Genomic DNA, 16,240 nt, shown 5'->3' on the forward strand with positions numbered 1-16,240 from the left:
TAATATATGCAGAATATACAGTGGGAACAGCATTAATTCGCACTAATGGTTGTGAGATCCACTGAGAATTAACTGCATTTTTTGTAAATTAGTGAGGAAGCGGATAAACACAATTATTAAAAAAACAAGAAAGGTACTTTTGCAACAGCAGTACATGTTACTCATTTATCTGACAAGTGTTCTTTACTTTTAATTATATTTCATCACTTGCTAGCAAATGCTCTGCTGGTAGAGATTGTAATAATCCTAGTAATTTGAGACCTTGTTTTAGTATTTGTTAAACCTTTGGAAGGGGCAAGAAGCAGCCGGGTAGTTCAGGTATCCCGCAGTGGCTGTGATTTTGGGAAACCCAAGGCAATTGCCACTCAAGCCTGCGGTGGCTCCCAGAGGCCCCAGCTGATGCTTGGGTACATGAGCTGTGTACATGTGCTCCAGGAGATGCTCTTGCCTCTTGCTGTCCAAACAAAACGGATAAACACGGGGCAGGAGCAAAGGTAGGACCTGCACCACAGTTTGTGGTGGGAACTCAGTGGTGGAGGTTTGTGGATGGGTCTGAAATCAGCCTGAGGCAAAGGCTCCTGAAAGATGTGCAGTTTCTCTTGAATTACATCCCTTTTCTAAATTAGTGAGTTTGGCCACATCCCTTCTTCACTGTGCCACTTCCACAGGCCTTTTGCTGTGACTGATACCACGCTGCTCTGTCCGTTGGGGCCAGCTGACCAGCAAGTTGGCTTCTCCATCAGATGCTAAAATGGATGTTATATTTTTTTTTTTTTTTCCCTGGAGGAAAAGGCACCAGCTCGAGCAGAATCTGTGGAAGTGTTTCGGCCTCTGCTGAGCAGGGGGTGAAGCATGAACGTGACAAAAGAGGCTCCAGAAAAAGAGTGGTGTGGCTTGGCCGGCACAGCCAAGGACATCGTGCTGGGATGCTCTGCCATGCTGGTGGATGGAGCGCCTGCACGGGCAGAGCTTAGTCCACATCTCAGGGCAGAAAAATCTGTAAAAACCCCATGAGATGTTCCCATAGGCAGCACCATTTTCCCCAAAACAGGAGCAGAGTGACACAGGTTTGGGTTCCCATGGGACCGGCTGTCCCTGCACAGGGCTGTGTGGGTGCAAGGTGCAAATCTGCAGGTTTGTTGGAGGGGTCTTATTAAGAGGGACCCCCAGGTGACCATCTCTGCTGCAAGACGGGAAGTTCTGGAGGGAGGAGAGGTAGGGCAGGGATGTGTTTCCCACTAGCATCAGGCAAAGCAAGCATGGTCAAATTGTTGTTACTGGTGATTTGAGTAAATCCAAGCCTAAACGGAGACTTGGAGGACTTCACTGCTCTTCTCTTTCATTTGTGAAGGTATTAGGGCCACAGACAGTCTCTTTGGTGGTCTCCCTTGTTATTGGATGGATCCCCATTTGCCCTTCCCCTGGCAGAGGCTGCCGTTGCTGGGATGCACCTGCAGGGCAGCTCCGCTGGCCTTTGGGATGCTCCTTGCCTGAGCCGGGTTGCCTTGAGCAGCTGGGGTTTGGGCTCTGGTCTGAGACAGTGTCAAGAGGGACATTGCATGGGTGGTGGCTCTGCGATTGCTGGGTTTGAGGGACTTGCCTTTAGCCCCATGTTTAATTGCAAGGTGCTTTGTGTGTTGGCACAGCCCTGGGCACTCTCAAACTGCAATGCGTGGTGTTCCTTGCCTGTGCTGGGAGAGACTTACCATGGATGTGGTGACCTTTTTTTTTATTTAAAAGCAAGGTTGGTTGTGCTTAGCTCAAGTGATTTTTTTCCTCCCTTTTGGAATATAGCTAACATGCAATTCATGTACTGGGTGTAAATGAGCTGAGCGGGGTGAACATGTGCAGGGGTCTCTAGCAGGCTTGGCAGGGAGGAGGGATGGGGCTTGGTAATTGAAACTCCTTGGGAAAAAAAAAAAAAAAAGCAGCTTTTGTTTTTTGTCTCAGCTTTGCACTTAGCCAGCCTGCCTGCATTAGGGAAACATGAGCGCAAACGCACGAGACCTTATGCATTTTAAAATCTTCCCTCTCTGAGGGCAAGCTCTGGGTTAGCGGGTCAGCCGATTTAGGTGAACCGTTTAGCGCGCATTAAAATCACAATTTATGCAATCTGTGCTCTGGCTTTAGAAAGAGCTAGCAATCAGGTGCTTAATAAAATCACCTCCAGTTCTCCTCTTTCAGTTCACTGCAAATAAATGTCTTTTTTTTTTTACATCATAAAAATGGATTAGGAGTCATTTTGAATTGTTATCCTAGCAAGATGTGCAGCTCGGGATATGCAAGCATGTTCAGTGTGATTGAGGGTTGTGTATTTTGGTGCTTGCATACAGCCAGTGCCTGGGAGACCATTCAAATAAACATTTACCGGAACATTACATTGCATGTCTGAACAGCGCAGAAAGGCTGATTGGCAGGTTCACTCCTCCTTTTTGTTTCCGTTCTTGGATGAAACAGCAAAACAAAATTCAGCGTGGCTTAAAAAAAATAAAAAAATATATGGAAATGTGACTTTTTGTCTGACTCATTTTTTATTTTTTTGATTCGGAAGAGTCAGAGATTTTAAAGTTATGGTTCCCACAGCAACTGTAACTCTCATCTCTTGTGCATGTGTTACACTTTGCAGGACTGTATACGCTATTATATTTATGCCCCGTGCGTGTACATACGGCATGGCAAGCAGAGCAGCTGCCTATGAGGGATCTGCGTGGGCCTGATGGAGGGATCCTGCAGGAACCCTTCCTTTTAACCCCCTGGGCCCGATCCAGCGCTCCTTTGCACCTGTGTAAGCCCATTCAGAGAGGGTGGCTCGTAGGGGCTGTCGGCTCTGGGCAGGGTTAAGTGACACAGTTGTGATAACAGCAACAACAGAGACAGTGCCCCATCGTTGCTGGAGCTCAGTGATGCTGCAAGAGCCATGGAAAGAGGGAAAAAAAGACATAATAGAGTTCTCTTTGGGCCACAATTCAAGCAGCCATCCCTGCTCGGCAAAGCGCTGAGGCGTGTGCTATAGTCTCATGGACTGTAATGGGAATTAAACACATACTTAAAGTTAAGCGTGTGGTTAAGCACCTTGGTGAAGCAGTGCTTGAATGGGGATTTGAAGCGTACAGGGAGAAAATGCTGTATTTTTTAGTAGATTTGCCCTGTATCATTGCTGTCTTTTATGGAGAGGTGAGGTCGAGTGGTTTTGAGATCAGGACCGGGTCCAGATTTCTTTGGAGTACTTTTTTTAATTTCTTTTTTTTTTTTTTTTTTTAATCCTGGTGTTCATCTCTTTCTTGCCAGCCTTCATGCTGGCTTGCTGTCTGTCCTTGGTCTCATCCTCATGCTCTACCTCAGTTTCCCTGCCTGATGCTCACCTGCCCATGGGCCCGTTTATGACAGTGTGTGGGGGCACGCACTGTCAAAGGGTGGTTGTGGTTCATGGACAGGGGCAGGCAGTGCACACTCCAGACAAAAGCTGCCTGCTCTCAGGGAGGGCAGTTGGCAGGACCCCCGCATCCCCATGGCATTTTGGGCAGGAGACCTCCAGTGACCAGGATGTCCCAGCTCTCCTGGGAGCATCGTGCTTTTTGCCATTATGTTTCTTCTTCAGTGCTGCAGGTCATGCTCCCAGATTATTGTGCCACCTATGCAGGAAGAGAGTAAGCATCTTTCCATCCCTGGTTTTCATTGTCACATCCCTTCTGCTGGCAGAGGCTGTGTGAGGGCCAAGCAGGCTTGGCCAGGTCTGTGCCTGCGGGAGCATCTCCTGAAACAGGATCCCAGCACCTTCCCAAACTCCAGGTGCTGCTGCTCCATTTCTGTGCATGAGTGCTGCTTGCCTTCTTGTAGGACATGTGACTGCTTCCTACAAAGTCTGTTTCCCAAATCACCGTTTCTCTCCTTTTGTCTCCCTGTGCTCGTTCTGTTGGTTCCGATGACTCCTCCCTGACATCGAGTGTGGTGTGTGTTGGTGGACCGTGTGATCCGGGGCCTCTTTCCCCTGCCTGTTTCCTCTCGCCACAAAGCTGAAGGGATGATGATATTTCTGGGACATCTTCTGCCTTTTTAAACTTGTTTGGGACGGGCCAGCATGTATGGGTACAAGAGAGAGAGGATGGAGAGGCAGACAGATGTGCTGTGGGTGCAGAAACTTTGATTTTGCAGGAAACAGCCAAAACTCTCCCATCACAGTCATGACAGCCAGAGGCTGGTGTTATCCCTGCTCTGGGGAAGAGCACGCTATATAACATGCTTTCCCCATCCTGCTGTTTCTTTAAAGCTGGAGGAATCGTGTGCCATGTCCAGGTATGTCCTGTGTCCCGGGAGGGCAAGGGAGCAGCAGAGGGGTCATGCTAAACAGCGGCAGTGCGCAGGAGAGGGAAAGCTCTGAGAGATGTCTGCAGAGATCAGCCTTATTTTTCATCATTAATGATCTGAAAGAAGGTGCAAACAGCATGTTAATTAAGATTTGCAGAAGAAATATTTAAATTGAGAGGTGCAGCAAAAAGAAAAAGAGCAATAAGGCACAGGAGTCCTAGGGAGAAGCTGGTGTGGTGCAGAGGTTTGATCTGGAAAGGGAAGCAGCAGACACTGCAGTCCAGCGTGTTAAATGTGGTGTTTTTCTTCCAAAAGCGTGGCTTTGTTGAGGTGTGGGGGTGCCTGGCACAGGGTATGGCCTGGTGAAGGGAACTGCTGGCAGAGCTGGGAGGGAGAGGCTGCCCCCAGCCAGCCTGGGCACCAGTGGGTGTCCTTTCTGAGTTGGGCTGTGGCTGGGAGCACTGGTTGCCAATTAGCAGACAGTGTTATAGCAGCTAACACGGATGATCCCATCTCCACTTCTGGTTGCGGTCTGCCCTGGGACATGGCTGTGGAGGATCTGTGCCCAGGAGCAAGCCTCTGCCTGGTGAAATGGCATTTATAGGGTCTCCGTGCTGCCATTGGCCATTGCTTTTAGTTAAATTAATTAGAAATCTGTTAGCTCAAATTACAGCCTGGCTAAAACCTAATGCAAATGTTTGCTACACCCGTTCATTGAGCATTGCTTTATTATATCCCTCAGCAAAGGCGGAGGCGAGCCAGGAGGGGTTTGCGTACCGAGCTGCAGAGGTCCGAGACTGGGTCCATGCTGGTGGCGTCTCCCCCTTCGGTGCTGTCAGGTGCACGTGCCTTACCTGCCCGCCTGCAGCCAGGGTCTGGTGGTGCTTTCTGCCTCTGGGTTGACCTGGGGAGGGATGAAATTCTTGAAAGAGAGGTAGGATGCTATGGTGCTGAAATGTGGGAAAGACAAAATTGGGGGAGTGGAAGGCTGGAAGGGACTTTGGGGTCATCTGCTCTATCCTCCAGTGCTGTACAGGGCGCAAGAACTCCCTGAAGCCTTTATTTCTCATTTGAAATAAAGCATAACTTTTCAAAAAGCATCCAGGCTTGATTTTAGGGGAAAAAAAAAAATTGACAGTGATGGATAATCCACTACAACCCTTTGTAAATTGTTCTAGTGTTTAATTACCTTCATGACCAAAAAGAAAAGAAAGGAGTAAGTACACAGTGTGAAGAGCTCTGAGAATTATGTGGTTATTGCTGATACCTATTTGCTTACTGTGGTTCGCCTGCTGGAACGCAGGGCGATGTGATGCTCCAGTACCGGGGTCCCGCTCGCCCCAGCTCTCTGAAGCTGCAGGGTGCAGTGGGGGGGGTCTTTGTGCAGGGTTTGTGCTGGGCAGAGCCCAGCTGTCCCGTGGGACTGCACTTGGAGCGATGGCCCCAGGCTGTGAGAGCCCTGTTTCACCCAGCAGCAGGTCAGTAGCGATGGGGCTGATAGCCAGCACAATGTGGGACAATAGTTGGTTTTGGATGTCGTGCGGGAGCAATAGTGGCTTCCAAGTTGGAAAAGAAATAGGGATATTTTTTCCCCCAGGGCAAAACCTTGTATCGACATTCAGAGGAAGCAGCAGAAGGAGTTTGGGGTGGCGCCGGGCTGAATGCTGTGCTGTGCTGCTCCGGTTTTGCTTTGACCTGTGGAAGGCATTATTTGGTGTAACCAGTCTGCCCAGCCCAAATCGTGTTCTCCACCAGCCTGGGGCCTTCTTCTGTGATTTCAGCCCTTTTTGGTGTGGTGGCTGGCAAGACTCTTAGGGCTTTCGTAACAGCTGGGCTGCGTCGCTGCGGTTGTGCTGTGTTTGACGGCAAAGGTGTGGGGCTGGAGGAGTCCTGTGGGCAGCCACGCCACATCCACCCCGCTGTGGGGAGCAGAGCTGACAGGGCAGTCAGGAGAGGCAAGAGCCTCTGGCAGGGAACTTTGCCAAGACCCCGGAGGAGCAGCAGGACTCCTTTGTCTTTCCACTGCTTTGGCACAGTAGGGTGGTGGCTTGTGTTCAGAGAAGCACATGCATCCTCTTATGCTCAGAAATTGTTCAGCACCTCAGATGGATGCCCAAACAGTGATCGCCCTCCAGGTCGGCAGCCTGGCAGCCTTCATAATTTATATGAGTGCCCAATCTCTTGTGCTTTGAGGTGGCTTCTTCCATCAGTTTTCCTTCTGTGCTTCAAGTAAGTCCCAGCCTTGCTGCTTTCTAGCTACAGCTGAAGTTTGCTCCAGTGCCACGAGTTCTGCAGTTGTGCACATGCATGGGTTGTCCCCACCAGCCTTCTTCTTCCTCTTCCTCCTCCTCCTCTCCTGTGGGTCTCGGCAACCCTCCAGCCCTGGCGGCTCCCTCCCGGCCGGTGCAGGGCACGCCGGAGCGCGGCGGGAAGGACATTACACGGGAGAATATGCATGTTCACAGCTCAGAGGATTAAAGGCCCGTGTTCTTATCACTGCAGAACAGAGTATTATAAATCCAGCCTTAGAATACCAAATCCCCGTGCGGCTTGGCCATTGTTTGGGAATATTAAAAAGCTCAGAGACAGAAATAATCAGTTTCCGAATGACACATTGTCAAATAAAACATTTCTCATATTATCCCTTCCTTCCCCTTTCTCTCTCCCGCTCCCTCAGTTGGATAATTTAACATGAAAAATAGATTAAAATGAGGCTGGCTTGAATGCCTCCTAAGTTTGACTTTTTTTTTTTTTTCCCCCTTTTCCCCAGGAAGCTCTCCCGGCGTGTGCAGCGTGGTTAAACAAGCAGCTGCTGGCGTGGGGTCAGGGACGAAAGGAGCATGTTGAAACTGAGCTGCCTGCTATGAGCCCATGAGTCTTCACCCCAGGGGTTGGCACAGGCACCCCAGCGTTTCCCAGGCAGAGAGGGGGTGTCTCACTGGCTGGCAGAGCACAGATCTCAGGCTCGTTGCCAAAGGGTGCAGGAGCCTGGGCTGGGCTGGGAGCTCTTGGCTTCCTTGAGCCAACCCTGTTGTTCCTGAGCCAGAGGGGGGGGAACAGCATGCTAATAACCTCTGTGTTTTTACACCTTTTTGTAATTTCTCCCAAGCAGAGAGATCTTTAATTTAACATGCTGACAGGTTTACCTGCTCTAAGCCATTCCCAGGGACAGACACAAGGTGAGCCCTGCCAGGCAGATGCATGGCCCCAGCACTGCCGCGGGTGCCTGTACCCCTTCCCTGGGTCCAGCTGGCAAAGCTGCTTCTCGTGCAGAGCTCTCTCAGTCACCGTGGCCTTTTCTGAGCATCTGGGCTATCTCCAGCTGAGCTTTTTCAGGAAGTCAAGTGCTCGTGTACCTCTGGGTGTGGAGTGCTCTGCCCTGCAGCCACTTCACAGTTGCAGAGCACCCAGTGGTGACATCCAGTGGGGTGGCTTGGGGGCTTGGTGGTGAGGCCTTGGAGAAAGCTTTTCTCAGTAGTTATGTCCATGAGTGTTGTTCTGAAACCCTTCTGTTAACATGAGATCCCTCGCTTTGCTGGAAGGATGCTGGCACACAAGCCAGACCTGATTTTGCAGTGTGATTCATCATGATTTAGTTCATGACCCTGCTGTGTCCTTGTCACCAGGCCTCCCTTCTGGAGGGTCTGGTGTGCTGTGGTTCCTCTTCTGCAAAGCAGGCTTCCGAGGAAATGGCCCCTATTTGGTACCGAGGGGTGTGGGTGGCTCACACTGGGGAGCTCCTGAAATGCTCTGGGTTTTCCGTGCATCAGGTACTGTGCAAACCTGAGGAAACATGATTCTGCTCTTCCAGGCTGAGGTGTCCACACTGACTCTTGTTTCTGAGCATGGAAGGCCAGGGAAGGTCCTCAGCCTCCTGGTCCTTCAGTTGCTCTGGTACTGCAGGGCATGAACCTGGTTGGCTCAGTGAGCTCTGCCCTTCTCACACAGAGATCCCCGAGCATCTCTTGGATGCTAAACCACCTTTCCTGATGCTGTGTATCACCTAAATTAGGGAAGTCGAGCTGAACAATGTCCTCCTGAGTCCCTGAGCCCTTCTCTCATTAGTGCCAGTTTAGGGGGAGAAGTTGGGGGGTTCCTGATGGGAGGTGCTGGGCTGGGCTCCTCTCTGTGGTGGGTCGTGGTGCTGGTGTGGTCCAGGGAAGCAGCTCTCCTCTGCTCCTGCTCCCGAGTCCTCTCCCCCAGCTAACTCATCCTGTGCGCTGCAGTTTTCAGTGCTGCCTCTTTACAGCTGATCCTGTCTACATGTCAGAGCCATGCTCCAGGTACAGCATGGTGCTTTGTATTGAATGCAGATGAAATATTTGAATGTCTCCACTTTGGTTTTGCACGCTCTGTAAAGTTCTGGGCTGTGGCATCCCCTGTGCCAAAGAAACGCCTGCTCTGCCCTGCCTGTTCCACATCACGCTGCAAAGCCCTGATTGCTCACGCTGCTCTTGATTTACATGCCCTGCTTTGTTTGTCTGCCACGGGATAAAATTGCTCCGACACTGCAGAGATTAAGAGGCTGGAAGCTGGCACACAGACGGTTCCTGCCTGCCTGGGACTGAGCAACTGTGGCCGAGCTTAACCTCCAGTGCAGCCAGAGACAGGGCTGGCCCCTTCGGTGCTTCCCAGCCTGGCTTCCCTGGGAGGAGAGCCTGCTTCCATGGACATATAGATATTTAGGAAGTACATTTTTTTGGTAAATATTTTTTTTTTTTATGGTAATGTAGTTGGGAGCTGTACTGAATAAAATTTGGAGGTGGGGGAAGAGGATCGCTTTGCAGGGAAGGTCTTGGTCTGGAATACATTGCGCGGTGCCCCCAGGTCTGCAGCTGAAGTGTTGTTGAAACCATAGGCAAATCCCAGCCAGAAATGATGGAGATGGGGTAACTGTGCCCTGGGGAGCGGCGGTTGCGTGGTGCCATTCGTTGCACCGTTGTTTGTGTGAAATGTTGTGTGTCTCTGCTGAGACTTTACTGCTCCCATGTTGGTGGCGGGGTTGTTTTGATGAGGTTTTTTTCTCCCACGTGGTGGGATGTGATTGTCTCTTTTCCCGTCTCCCCATGCAGGGCAGGAGGGGAAGCTTGCCCACCTCAGCCCCTGTGTGTGGGGGTGAGTTGGAGGGCTGGGTGTGTGGTAAGAACAAAGTCCCTGTGAGAGCGGGCAGAGCTGAGCTGGAGATGTCACTGTGCTGTCCCCAGCTAAAGGCCACCTCTGGCACCCTGCTCCACCTGCCCATGACGTCCCACCCCAGAGGTGGCTGCTCCATGAACCCACCTGTGTGCGGTTCATGGAGTGTTGCTGAAAGGGTGCTCTGGGGTGAAGAGGACAGGGTCCGTGGACGCTGGCTGCAGCACCCCCTGACCCACCCCTGCGCCCCATGCACCCCCTGACCCGTGCCCTTTGCTCTCCTGCAGGGTGGGCTGATCGCGCTGCTCCTGCTCCTCTTGGTCTTCATGGTGGCTCTGTACGCCCAGCGGCGTTGGCACAAGCGCCGCCGCATCCCACAGAAGAGTGCCAGCACGGAGGCCACCCACGAGATCCACTACATCCCCTCAGTGCTGCTGGGCCCCCAGGCCCGTGAGAGCTTCCGCAACTCACGCCTCCAGGCCCACAACTCGGTCATTGGGGTGCCCATCCGTGAGACCCCCATCCTGGATGACTACGAGGATGAGGAGGAAGAGGAGACCCCACGGCGGGCAGAGCCCAGCACCAGGGAGGATGAGTTTGGCAGCCAAGTGACACGGACGCTGGAGAGCCTGGGCCGGGGAGGGGAGGAGAAGCCTGACTACGAGAAGAAAGGTTTGTGGTTTTTCTCTCTCCTCTTTCCCTCTCCCCATCCCCTGCCTGGGTGTCTGTCCTGTGTAGTATCACCTAGAGAGGGTGGCTCATCCCTATACAGCTCCTGTGGCTGGCGCGTGGCTCTCCAGGATTTGGTTCTCAGCTGCCATCTACAAGACAGTTTGCAGACCTTGTCCTGGAGCTGCCCTTCCTGAGAGGGGAATCGCCTCTGGGTGGTGCTGGGGAAACTGAGGCACAGTAAGCTGTGAGCCTTCAGCTGTTGTTGCTAGGCCCGAGGACCAGGTCCCTCTGGCTGTGCTTTGCTGGTGGTTCAGGTGGTGTAGGAGCGTGTGAGCTGTGTGCTTGAGAGCTCCACAGAGATCTGGATTCATAGGATTTGACCCGTCTCCTTTGTCAACATCCTTTTCCAAAACCGGTCTCCCATTTTCAATGTGTACCTGCCCGGCATGATGAGATGTGAGGCTGATGGCTCTGTTCTCAGGCTTGGTGGGATATCTGGTCCTAGCGATGGCGGAGACTGCTGTGAAACCCGCAGCAGGTTAGGGGCTGCCTGCCTGGGGAGCTGGCATTTCCCCAGGGAGGGGAGCTGCTCTTTTGCCATGGGCTTGTGCAGCGCCGTGCATGGGGCAGCACAGTCACTCCTGCTGCTCCAGCAGTGCTGGTGAGCGCGTGCTCCCACTGTGCGATGGGCTCCTCAGCAGGGTGGCAATGCTGGGATTCATCCTGACTGCTTGCTGTGGGTGAGTGCTAGCACGTGTGCATCAGCCAGGCCAGGCTTTACTCCCCAGGTGGCAGGAGCGTTCATTGCCTTGCTGTTGAGTTGGGCATCACTTCTCATGACTGAACATGTCGGTGTGCTGGGGCTCTGCCAGCCTGCTGAGGTCAATGATCCTCAGAGAGCTGCTCCATAAAGTTGTATTTTCCACTGGTGGCAAAAGATCCCCTGTGCTTTATTCTCTGGGCAATCAGACAAATGAATCTGTAGTCACCTGCAAACAAAGTCACCAGGGCTGTAGGTTTAAGGCAAGCACACAGGAGCCATGTGCGGAGTTGGAAACGGCAGATCAGAAAGTTCTCACTGCGGGAAGAAGCACAGAGCTGAACCCATGTGGATCCAATGGATCGACACAGACCTCGAATGTGACCCGTGACCCGTTTCCTGCCCGTGGTGTTTGGAACAGCAGGTAGAGTGTTACGTGGCATCTGTAGGTCAAATTAGAAAGAAGCCTATACAATTCCATAAGCGTGTGTTCTGGCTGCTGCCTGTCCCTGTGGTGCTGACTGCTTGTAAGGTGTAGCAGTGGATAACGCTGCTGTTGTAAGGTATAAATCCCCTGGGAGTAGCAGTGGGGAGCTGGGCAGGGAGAGGCTGGGCTGGGGTGCCTGTTCCTGAGTAGGCGAGGTGCTGTGAATGCTTTGTGCCTTCCCTGAAGGCACTGGGCTGGGATTTGGAGGAGCTCTGGTCCCTAAGGGTTTCCCCTCTCTAAAGCTCTGCCCAGCTCAGAAAAAAAGTAGCAGTGGGGGTCCCTCTGGGTAAAGTGGTCCAACAGGATAGATGTCTTATTGGGTCCAACACGGCGAGTAGCCACAGGTTGGTTGCAGGCAGATGGAGCAGAGGGGAGGCCGTGCAGCCAGGGTTTGGCAGTGCTCCCACAGGCTGAGCAGTTGGGGAGGCGTGTTACCGGCTATCAGCCTGTGTGGCTTCTCCTGGGAGAGGGGGAGACACCAAACCCTGGGTGACAGGTGCTGGGGGTGACTTCATGCACTACTGAAGCACTCAGGAGCTCTAGGAGGACGCCAGTGCAAGAGCCTCTATAAGGCAGTCTAGACTGGCTGCTCTTTATTCAGTTGTTCCTTTAACCGAAAATAAAACTTGTGCTGCCAAACCATCTTGTTCTGCTCTCTGCACTTGGAGGACCGTCATGGAGAGGGCCAGACAGGGCCTGGGTGCCCCCTTGCTGCCTGCACGTGGGGATGAGGGACCAGGGGCTGCATGGGTACAACTCCTGACTCGGGGGGGATGTTTCTCCTGCGCGGAGAAGAGCAGCTCTTTCCCCAGAGTGTTTCAGCTAGTGCACACTTGATTGCCTGCATTTTTAAAGTCTGTCTCAGAAGCTGCAACACCCACCTCTGCTTATTGAAATGTCATTAGAAGCCATTTAATATTGTTCACCTGCAATGCACAGTAAAATGCTTTTGAATAAACAAAAACAAAGTACATTAGTGCTGATTGCTGAGTGACTCCAGCAGGAGCGAGGAAGGGATGCTCTGGCTCATTCTGTGCAGGGAAGGGGCTCCTGGGGTGATGCTGGACCATCCCTCCCTTCTTCCCGTGGGCGTGTGGGATTCCCATAAGGACTGAGTGGTCCCTCTTGGAGCACCCACGGTGGCAGTGCTGGGGGACAGGGGCTTTCTCGGCTCTGCGGAGGAGACTGCAGCTCTGAGCAGCAGAGCCAGAGAGAGCCCAGATGATGCGCTGTGTCTGGAAAGCAGGTCCCTGCACTTGCAATGGTCGTAAATGGTGGCTGAGGTGGTGTTTCTTCCACCCTTAAAGTGCTTTTTACTCATCCCTCTTAAAGAAGGTGATTATGATGGTGATCGTTATTGTTGTTCAAACAAACATGGAGGTGCCCAGGGATCTGTCTGCCGTGCTCAAGTGCTGATGGGAGCATCCCTGTTGGCATCCCCCTTTGTCTATGGCTGGCTGTTACCGGCCTGTGGTGTTGAGATGTTTCTCCAGCCCTCTGCTTGGTGAGAATCAACAAATGAAAGCCTTCATATATCGTAACTGAGCTACCTTTTTTATTATTTCATATTCTCTTCTTTGTTTTGCTTTTCTATAAATTATTTAAAGTTGTATGAGTGGGGAAGATGGCAGTAACTGCATTTCAGTCCTCTTCAGAACATAATAGTAAACAAGATCTAGGGCAGAATATTAAACTATCTGAGGGCTTCAGGAACTGGCAATAAAGATCTTCTTATACTGACTGAAAAATGCCCCCAAGCCAGGGCTGCAAGCTGCCTGCAGGGCCAGGGCTACCCCACACTGTGAGAGATGTTCACAAATGCTCCCACCAGTTCAGCTCGTGATGCTGCCGGGCTTAGCACCTTGGATTGAGGCAGGTTTGTGCCTTGCCTGGTCTCATCTCCCAAACCATGCCGGTTCTCTGTGTGTTTCCTCCAAGATGGCCACTTTTCCCCCTTGGATGAGGCTTTGCTCAAGGAGTCAAGCTATGATACGTGCTAGTTACTCCTCTCTGCTGAAGCTGGTCAGAGCCTGGATTGCCAAGGTTGAGGTAGCTGTAGTTCAGATCTAGGATTTCTAGACTAGAAATATAAATATAGGTGCTGTGGGCTTTGTGCTCTGGCCTGGTTTGCAGACATGTGGGAAGCATGGTGATTTGGGAGGCGCAGGACGTGCCGTGCACGCAGGCGCTTCGCCTCGCCTGCGGGCAGCAGCTGCAGCCGGGATCCCGTGGGATGTGGCAGGTGGGGTGGAGAAACTTGGCAGTTGGTATGAACAGACATCACATACCTGGAGATCCCCAGGGGCTGGACATCAGTTCTTCTCAGGCAGGGTTTTACGGTTGAGTTGAAGACGGATGCGCCCAGGGAAGCCCAGTTGGAACATGGCCCTGGCCTGAGGATGGGGTCAGCCTTCCCCCCAGTGCCAGGCTGCATGGTTTTGGTGCGATCACCAGGGCCAGGCAAGGAGTTGTGCCTGTGTCCTGAGGAGTCTGTCAGCACCCAAGGGAAAAGCTCTCCCTGCTGCGCTTGCAGTTTAGTTCTGTGCTAAGGCATCAGCTGGGACTTGTCAGCGGACTCCAAACGGTATCATCGCTGGGGCTGTCACTAGAGGCTCTTTCAAGTGTCACTTCCCAGCATTAATTACCAGGGATGGCAAATCCGATGAAGATGGAGCATTTCGGCTCGCCCTCCACCTGCCTGCACCACTTGCTTTCCCCACATGCCGGGCAGTGATTGATTTGCAGGTGCTGGGTCGTGCCGGTGGCGGGTGTTTTTCATCATTTGGGATTTGTGCACCCTGTGCTGTGTGGCTGTTGGGCTCACTGGTCCTTCCTACGAGGAAGAGTGTGGGGTCTTTTATTCCCCATGTGGAGCTTCTGGATGGATCAGATCAGGCAGGGAATTGCACTGGATGATTCTGCTACGTACAGCCCTGCAGAATGGGAGAGAAGTCCCTGCCCGGGAGGTTGAACAGCACAAATGTTTTGCAAATTATGGGCAAGCAGAGCATGGATCAGTGAGCCAAACTTTCCTCCCAAGTCTCAGGCAGTGCTCTGCAGCAATGCGGATGGGAGGGCTGCTCCCGCATGGTGCTGGAGCATCTGAAGCGAAGCCCTGCACAAACAAAACACAGGAGCAATGTGCTGAATAATGACATCTAGCAACAAGCGCGTCTGAGTGATAAAGTTAATGAAATTACAGGTTCTGACCTGATACCAGGCTCTGCTGTGGGTAGATAAACAGCAGGGCAAAGATGAGATGTTTATTTCTCCCTAGCTGCAGTTGTAATCTGGATGCGCTGTGCAGGGCCATTAACATTATTACTGTTATGCAAAATTATTTTTGACTTGGGGGGGGGTGAAAAAAAAATAAATAAAGAAAGAAAAATCCCCCAACTCGCTAGAAAATGGAAAGCTGACAAAATTAGAATTGCAGCAGGAGCATAAACTGACCTGGTGACATTGCACAGAGCCCAGATGAATTTAGACAGAAGAAAAATCTGAGGCAGTTTAAGAAGAAAAGTAGTCTTTTTCTTTATTAATGTAATAAAATGAAATGGAGCAAGGGAGGCAATAGCCAGGCAGTCCTAATTAGCCAGAAGGACCCTTTTGTGCTGGTGTGGAAAGGGATCTGTGCTGTCTCCTCGTGGTTTTGGGTTCTCTCTGGCAATCAGGTCTCCGGAGGTTTCATGTCCCATGGGTGTGCATGTTGCCAACTGGGGTCTGCTGGTGTGCGGTGCGGTTTCTGGGGTCTTGGTCTTTGCTGGGGAGCCCCCCATGTTCAATCCCAGTCCCCACGTGTACACAGCGTTCTGCGATTAATGGGATTTGGTAAATTTGTGCAGGTGATGTTGCTGTCCTCACCGCCTCTGTCCTCACTTCTCTGAGTAGTTTCCAGTCTGTGCTCCCGATGATTTCTGCTCTCCTGCTTTTCCTGAGCAGATGGCCTCAAGCTCCAGCCCTTTGGGAATTCCTAACTTGCTTTTATCTTTTAATATACCTGGCTCTCATCTTTACTGACATGGTTTAATCCTACAGTGGCAGGAGCCCGTTGCTTCTGTCCATGGAGTGCTGTTAGAGGGGGTTTGGTCCCCAGTCTGTCACAGGCAGCACCTCTACATCCCCAGATGGGGTGTGCTGGATGCACAGAGATGGAGTTAGTAAATGAAGGCAGATGAAAGTCCAGCAAGTCTGAATATGGGGTTACCGACAAGTTCCCCAACGAGAAGATTTTGCCAAACCAAATCTCCTACGGATTAGTGAGAAGCAGAACTTCTGCCTGGTGAAAACTGAGGAGAAAATAGATGTAAGAGTTGAAAAATCGAGTATCTGCAATTCCAGTCCTGCAACAAAGGACCCATCTTTATTTTCTCAGTTTCTTTCATGTTCAAAAAAAGAACTTTTCAAGCGGGCCTTTTGTGTTGGCTTCACAGACTCTGCAGTCTGGGTATGGCCTCCAAGTCTAGACAGGAGACAGGACTTATTACCGATGGTACCGATGATTAATACCGGAGGCATATCAAAGGTGTGGTTGTGCAGTCATCTTGAATTCATATCTCTTGGACTTTCTTCTCACTGCTGTGTTAACTTGGGTAAACCTCTGAAGTTTCTTGTACTTAATCCATGGATGCTTTTCTCTGTAGCAATAGCGAGAGTTTTTTGAGCATGCCTGAAAGATGGTCTGGCACCCAGAGTGAACATGGAGATGTAGATCCAGCTCCACTCTGCCACTGGCTGCTTTGGTAACTCAGATCATGTCACTTAATGGTCCAGTCTTCATCTGTGAATTTGAAAGGGGAGCCAAGCCAGACAGAAGACAGGGCAGCATGAAGAAATGTGGAGAACTGCTAATGTAGGGCATTGTTGTCCCAGCAGCCTCCCAG

At 51.5% G+C, this 16,240-nt stretch overlaps 1 protein-coding gene across 5 annotated transcripts in view; it reads left to right on the forward strand.

Annotated features, from left to right (window-relative positions):
• ASTN2 (astrotactin 2) overlaps positions 1–16,240 on the forward strand; it is a 360,934-nt gene that overhangs the window by 81,641 nt on the left and 263,053 nt on the right. For 3 of the 5 annotated variants that reach the window (XM_074924049.1, XM_074924052.1, XM_074924053.1), the window contains one exon: positions 9,726–10,110. In XM_074924049.1, coding sequence (XP_074780150.1) covers positions 9,726–10,110 — 385 coding nt within the window. Of the gene's footprint in view, positions 1–9,725; positions 10,111–10,645; positions 10,649–16,240 lie in introns of all 5 variants that reach the window. The other 2 variants (XM_074924050.1, XM_074924051.1) reach the window with 1 other exon arrangement.

This window comes from Athene noctua, chromosome 20 (genome assembly GCF_965140245.1).
Source record: "Athene noctua chromosome 20, bAthNoc1.hap1.1, whole genome shotgun sequence".
Classification (NCBI taxonomy): Eukaryota; Metazoa; Chordata; class Aves; order Strigiformes; family Strigidae; genus Athene; species Athene noctua.